Source organism: Ahaetulla prasina, chromosome 17, assembly GCF_028640845.1.
Source record: "Ahaetulla prasina isolate Xishuangbanna chromosome 17, ASM2864084v1, whole genome shotgun sequence".
NCBI lineage: Eukaryota > Metazoa > Chordata > Lepidosauria > Squamata > Colubridae > Ahaetulla > Ahaetulla prasina.
The window spans coordinates 12,006,304-12,013,305 of NC_080555.1; the positions used below are offsets into that span (position 1 = coordinate 12,006,304).

The 7,002-nt window shown below is 43.7% G+C and overlaps 1 protein-coding gene across 1 annotated transcript in view; it reads right to left on the reverse strand.

Annotated features, from left to right (window-relative positions):
* CDC42BPG (CDC42 binding protein kinase gamma) overlaps positions 1-5,992 on the reverse strand; it is a 112,991-nt gene extending 106,999 nt beyond the window's left edge. Inside the window, exon 1 of the mRNA XM_058160029.1 lies at positions 5,787-5,992. Within this exon, the coding sequence (XP_058016012.1) occupies positions 5,787-5,961 (175 nt within the window). The 5' untranslated portion in view covers positions 5,962-5,992. The remainder of the gene's footprint in view (positions 1-5,786) is intronic.
* Positions 5,993-7,002: the final 1,010 nt, after the last annotated feature.

Consider the following 7,002-nt stretch of genomic DNA (forward strand, 5'->3'; position numbering starts at 1 on the left):
TTATTTTATTATATAAAATATAAAGAAAGAAAGAAAAACCTAGAAATAGGAAATTAAGGAAAGGAAAAGGAGGTGTGAAAAAGGGGGGAGAAGGAAAAGGGGAAAAAAGGCATTGAATTCCGACTCTTCTTAGCACCGTACGAAATAAAAACACTCCAACCTCAACTTTTTGTTTTTATGCACATTAATATATAACTAGCCATTTCTATAACAACAAATCTTTCTGATCAACAAAACCAAAGTCAGCGTTTCTTTTTTCTTTTTTTATCACAAGCACAAAATCCAGAAGTGATATCCAAATGAAAAAATATTTTCCACTTTGAATAAAATAATTAACTTAACCATTCCTGCTTTATCTTCCTTGCTATGGAAATAGTATGTGTTTCTATTTGCACCTAGTCATCTTTGTGAACTGTCACCATTTTTATTAAACAAGATTCATTGTTTTCTTTCAAATTCTTCGATCTAACTGGGGGGGAAAACACTTTTTTTTTAAAGTGCTAAACTTTTTAAAAACATTTTCTAAGTCAAAACATTCGAATGCATTTTTTCTCTGACTTCTTAACATACAAGCTTTAAACTTCAGTATTATATTTTGATCTCTCCCTCCAAACTACCCTTATAATTCCCCCTCCCAAAATCTATCATCTATCAATCATCTATATCTATCATCTTACTCTGTTATCATCTCTATCCATCTGTCTGTTTCTCTACCTACCTACTTACCTACCTACCTCTCCCAATTCTTTCTTTCTACCATCTATCTATCTATCTATCTATCTATCTATCTATCTATCTATCTATCTATCTATGTCTATCTGTCTATCATCTCCCAATTCTTTCTATCTATCTATCTATCTATCTATCTATCTATCTATCTATCTATCTATCTATTCTCTATCTATCTACCGTACTTATCTATCATCTATCATCTATCATCTATCATCTATCTTTAATCTACCTATTTCTCTCTCTATTTCTCTCCCTCTCTCTCATATCTATCTATCTATCTATCTATCTATCTATCTATCTATCTATCTATCTATCTATCATGTATCTATCTCCCAATTATATCTATCTATCTATCTATCTATCTATCTATCTATCTATCTATCTATCTATGTCTATCTGTCTATCATCTCCCAATTCTTTCTATCTATCTATCTATCTATCTATCTATCTATCTATCTATCTATCTATCTATCTATCTATTCTCTATCATCTATCATCTATTTTTAATCTACCTATTTCTCTCTCTCTATTTCTCTCCCTCTCTCTCATATCTATCTATCTATTTATCTATCTATCATGTATCTATCTCCCAATTATATCTATCTATCTATCTATCTATCTATCTATCTATCTATCTATCTATCTATCTATCTATCTATCTATCTATCTATCTATCTATCTATCTCCCAATTATATCTATCTAGCTTACTGTCCATTTGTCTCTAACATTCAGCTGCCTTTGTCATAACAAGCATCCAGAATTTGTATTTAGCAACCAACTTTTGATCCCTGTCTTTCTCATCTCAGGCAAACATGGAGATGCAACAAGCCAACATTCAGAGGAATCTTGGTTTAGGAGTGGCCTGAAGGACTCTGGTTTGTTGAACGCCCAGCTGGACCACAGACCTCTTACAACCAGGATGGCAAAGCAAAGACTAGCCTTGATTTACGGATCCTTGCTTGTTTGCAAGCCAAAAGCCAGGACTCATGAGCTTGGGGAGGGAAGAAGCTTAAATAGACCATCCCTGCAATAGAATTAAAAGAAAAGGATGGTGCATGTAGGGATGAGCCGGTGCTTAAGGTAGTAAACAAGGAGCAGGGAAATCCGAACTGAAGTCCCTTTTTAACAATGAAGGGTCCCTGTGGGATTTCAGGACAGCCTACCTCACAGGATGGTTGTTCTTGGCAAAAAAGAAAGCAAGAAAAGATGTGGACAGTGCCTCGAACTCCTTGAGCCTAGAAACCGTGCAAAATAAAATCATTTTCTCAAAGCGGCACATCCATTTAATTGATACTGATGATTAGATCAGGGGTATCCGATCTTAAGACCTGTGGACTTCAACTCCCAGAATTCCCCAGCCAGAAGCATAGCTGGCTGGGGAATTCTGGGAGTTGAAGTCCACAGGCCTTCAAGTGGCCAAGGTTGGACACCTTTGGTGTCTGCTCAGCCTCACCTGCAGGAGCTGGAATTGCCACTGGGCAGCTACCAAAGAGAACCAAACCACAGATGCTCCCTGAAGGGAATCAGGGAAGCTAGAAAGAATCAACCAATGCAGGCTTAACTCAGGCTTGGTTGTTCAACTGCACCACGCTGTGGTTTGTTTGTGGGAACCCAGCAACTACTGTTTGCAAACCTCAGCTTCCAGCTCAGGGTGATTCATAGCTCCGATGAATTGTGGTTTGCACTACTATTAATCTTCTCATAGTTCCCATCACCAATCTCTTTCCACTTATGACTGTATGACTATAACTTGTTGCTGGCAATCCTTATGATTTATATTGATATATTGACCATCAATTGTGTTGTAAATGTTGTACCTTGATGAACGTATCTTTTCTTTTATGTTCACTGAGAGCGTATGCACCAAGACAAATTCCTTGTGTGTCCAATCACACTTGGCCAATAAAGAATATTCTATTCTATTCTATTCTATGAATTGTGGTTTCTTTATCAAACACGTTTAAAATCTTCTTTACACCTTTCCCTTGGATGTTTGCTGGGAATTTATGACAGCCTTGAGATGGGGGAGTGCTTAGAGCAATGTTTCTCAACCTTAGCAACTTCAGAAGTGTGGATTTCAGCTCCCGGAATTCCCCAGACATCTTGATTTAGGATATATGGACTTCAGCTCCCAGAATTCCCCAGTCATGTTTTAAGATACACGGACTTCAACTCCCAGAATTCCCCAGCCACCATATTTCTGGATATATGGACTTCAATTCCCAGAATTCCCTAGTCATTGTGCTTTAAGATACATGGACTTCAACTCCCAGAATTCCCTAGTCGTTGTGCTTTAAGATACATGGACTTCAACTCCCAGAATTCCCTAGTCGTTGTGCTTTAAGATACATGGACTTCAATTCCCAGAATTCCCCAGTCGTTGTGCTTTAAGATACATGGATTTCCACTTCCACAACTCCCCAGCCACCATGCTTCTAGATATATGGACTTCAATTCAATCAGAATATGACTGACTGGAGAATTCTGGGAGTTGAAGTCCACCCATCTTAAAGTTGCAAAAATCAAGTAACACTATTCTAGAAGTCTATATAAAACATGTAGAGATCTTTCATTTTTAAAAAAATTTCCCTGCAGCATAAAGTGGGTTCAACACCCTTTCACAACTCCAGAAGCACCAACAGGACTTGGCAGGACCCCAAACTGGGCACTGAAATGATATAGGATTTCCTGATTGAGCAGGGGGCTGGACTAGAAGACCTCTAAGGTCCCTTCCAGCTCTATTCTGATTCTATTGGGAGGAGCTCCCTCCCTCTCTCTCTCTCCCCCTCCCTCCCTCCCTCCCAAAGCTAATTACTTTGGGATTACAACGAAGCCCCATCGATTCACACATCTCATGTCCCTTTTGCAAGGCTTGGCCTGCAAGCGCCCAATGACATCAATGAAACAGGACAGGTGGTCCGTGGGAGTGTGTTGTGGGGGTGAGTTGAATCAGCCAGGCCCCATTTTTTTCCTTTAGGGCCTCCCGGGATTCAGTTCTCTCCCTTCTGTGATGCACAACCCACAATTCTAAGATTTCCCTTCCTACAAAAATAGACAGTCCCGGGGGTTGTGCGAACATGGGCACGGAGAAAGCCAGTGCAGGGAGTTGAGGATTAGGGCAATGAGGTTTTGGGTAGCCGTGATTGGCATCTGGATGGTGTTTCCTACGCAGATTTTCACCTGCTCTCGTCCTCCCAAGCCTTACTGATAATTCTGGGTGAGTCAGAAAGTGTCTTCATTTTTGGAAACATGAAAGAAAGAAAGAAAAAGAAAGAAAGAAAGAGAGAGAGAGAGAGAAAGAAAGAAAGAAAGAAAGAAAGAAAGAAAGAAAGAAAGAAAGGGAGAGAGAAAGAGAGAGAAGGAGGGAGGAAGGGAGGGAGGGAGGGAGAGACGGAGAAAGAGCAGAGTTTCTCCCATCTTTTGCTGGCTCAATGGACTACAATAACCATCCGCTCTGCTGGATGGGATTTACAGAAGTTGGACTGCATCCTCTCTGCCTATCCTCTATCACTGTTTTTCAAACTTGTCCCCTTTAAGAGGAGTGGACTTCAACTCCCAGAATCCCCCAGCCAGCAGCAGGCATGGAGTTGAGGTCCACCCCTCTTTAAATCATGCTGGCTGGGGAATTCTGGGAGTTGAAGTCCACTCCTCTTAAAGGGGCCAAGTTTGAAAAAGAATGCTGCCTCACCAGCTTCCTACTTTTCAGCGCTGGTCAAAGGAGGCATTCTTCCCCAAAGATTCATCAAGAAGCTTATTTTGCAGCTCTCAACCCCCAGTGGCAATGAGTTCCACAGGACTCTTGACTCTCCCTAGCCTTCTTTTCCTCCCTCCCTCGTTCGGAAGAGGAAAAGAAAAGAAAAGCCCTCCACCGATCTAGATCAATAAATCATTTCGCTCTGCTCCAAGAAAGGAGAAGCATTAGCTGTCAATTCTGGAAAGAGGCAACAGGTAGAAGGTTTGAAGGAGGCTCAGAGGGAGGGAGGGTGGCGCCCAGGGAAGGGAGTCTCGCTGGAAAAGATGGAAGGGACTGGATAGAGTGACACAGGGTTGATGGCATCCAAAAGGAGAGTTCCTTTGCCCACCCCTGACCCCCAGCATTCAGTTTGCAAGGGAAAACCTTGCAAGAAATGGGGTGATAGCAGCCAAGGAAGGAGGGAGGGAGAGAGGGAGGGAGGGAAGGAAGGAAGGAAAGATCATTTGCAGACATGGGCAAGAGAGAGAGAAAAAAGAAAGAGAGAGAGAGAGAGAGAGAAAAGAAAGAAAAAGAAAGAGAGAGAGAGAAAAAATAAAGAAAGGGAAGGGAGGAAGGAAGGAAGGAAGGAAGGAAGGAAGGAAGGAAGGAAGGAAGGAAGGAAGGAAGGAAGGAAGGAAAGAAAAGAAAGAAAGAATCATTTGCAGAGATGGGCAAGAGAGAGAGAAAAAAGAAAGAAAGAGAAAGAGAGAGAGAAAAGAAAGAAAGAAAAAGAGAGAGAGAGAGAGAAAAGAAAGAAACGGAAGGGAGGGAGGGAGGGAGGAAGGAAGGAAGGAAAGAGAGAGAGAGAGAGAGAGAAAGAAAGAAAGAAAGAAAGAAAGAATCATTTGCAGAGATGGGCAAGAGAGAAAGAAAGAAAGAAAGAGAGAGAAAGAAAGAAAGAAAGAAAGAGAGAAAGAAAGAAACGGAAGGAGGGAGGGAGGGAGGGAGGAAGGAAGGAAAGAAAGAGAGAGAGAGAGAGAGAGAGAGAGAAAGAAAGAAAGAAAGAAAGAAAGAAAGAATCATTTGCAGAGATGGGCAAGAGAGAGAGAAAAGAAAGGAAGGAAGAAAGGAAGGAAAAGGAAGGAAGGGGACCACTTCCAACGAAGACCCCTCCCCTTGTGGCAGACTCCTTTCCCCAAAAGCGAGGTGGGCTAAACTATCGAGCCCCCCACCCCAACTTCAGCAAAGGCCCCCCCCCGCCCTCCCGCCCCCTTCTTTCCTCTTTAGGTACCGAAGCAAGTGACGTCCGAGGCTCCTCCGCTGGCGGCTCCGCACTCTGCACGCGCCCAGAAGCCCCCAACCCCCGAAGCCCCGACTCACCCCACTCCAGGAACTGCTGCACGGTCCGCTCCCGGCGCAACGGGGCAGCGCTGCATTCCTGGTGGACGCAGATCAGGAGGTCCAGCAGCCCCTCCAGCCCCGCCGCCGCCGCCGCCCCCTCGCCCCCCAGCAGAGCCCGCAGGCCGGCCAAGCGCCGCTCCACCGGGCTGCACATGGCGGAGGAGGACCAGCCGGAGGAGGAGGAGGAGGACGCGGGCGCCGGGACGGAGCCACCGCGGAGCCCAGAATGGGAGCCGCAGCCCCAGCCCAGCCCAGCCGCCCCGCCCCGATGCTCGGGGGTTGGGTGCAACCCGACACCGGGCCAGGTAGGTAGGAGGGCGCGCCGGCTGTACTCCAGCGCCCATCCTCCGCAGCCGGCTCAGCGCCTCCCTCTCTCCGCCCCCCGGAGATCCTTCTCGGCTCCGGACGGCGCTGTCCGGCGGGCGCCCGGTTGCAACTCTGGGCTCCGTCTTCGCTCCGGTGCGCTTTTGCAACGCCATAGGAACCGCTCTGCTCGTTGCTTCTTCGGAGATGGGAGGGGGGGGGTTCCAATTATGACTGTCATTAAGTGTTGTAAGTGTTGTGCCTTGATGAAGGTATCTTTTCTTTTATGTACACTGAGAGCATCTGCACCAAGACAAATTCCTTGTGTGTCCAATCACACTTGGCCAATAAAAAAAATCTATTCTATTCTATTCTATTCTATTCTATATCTTTCTTTTTCTTTCTTTCTTCTATCATCTATCCATCTATCTGTCTGTCTGTCTATCTATCTTTCTTTCTTTCTTTCTTTCTTTCTTTCTTCTATCATTTATCTATATCTATCTATCTACAATATCTAGCTATCTAGCTATCTATCTAACTATCTATCTATCTATCTATCTGATTGCTTATTTGTACCCTATGACTATCATTAAATGTTGTATCTCATGATTCTTGATGAACGTATCTTTTCTTTTATGTGCACTGAGAGCATATGCACCAAGACAAATTCCTTGTGTGTCCAATCACAACTGGCCAATAAAAAATTCTATTCTATTCTATTCTGTTCTGTTCTGTTCTATTCTGTTCTGTGCTATTCTATTCTATTATTCCATTCCATTCCATTCCATTCCATTCTATTCCATACCTTGATGAAGGTATCTTTTCTTTTATGTATACTGAGAGCATATGCACCAAGACAAATTCCTTGTGTGTCCAATCACACTTGGCCAAT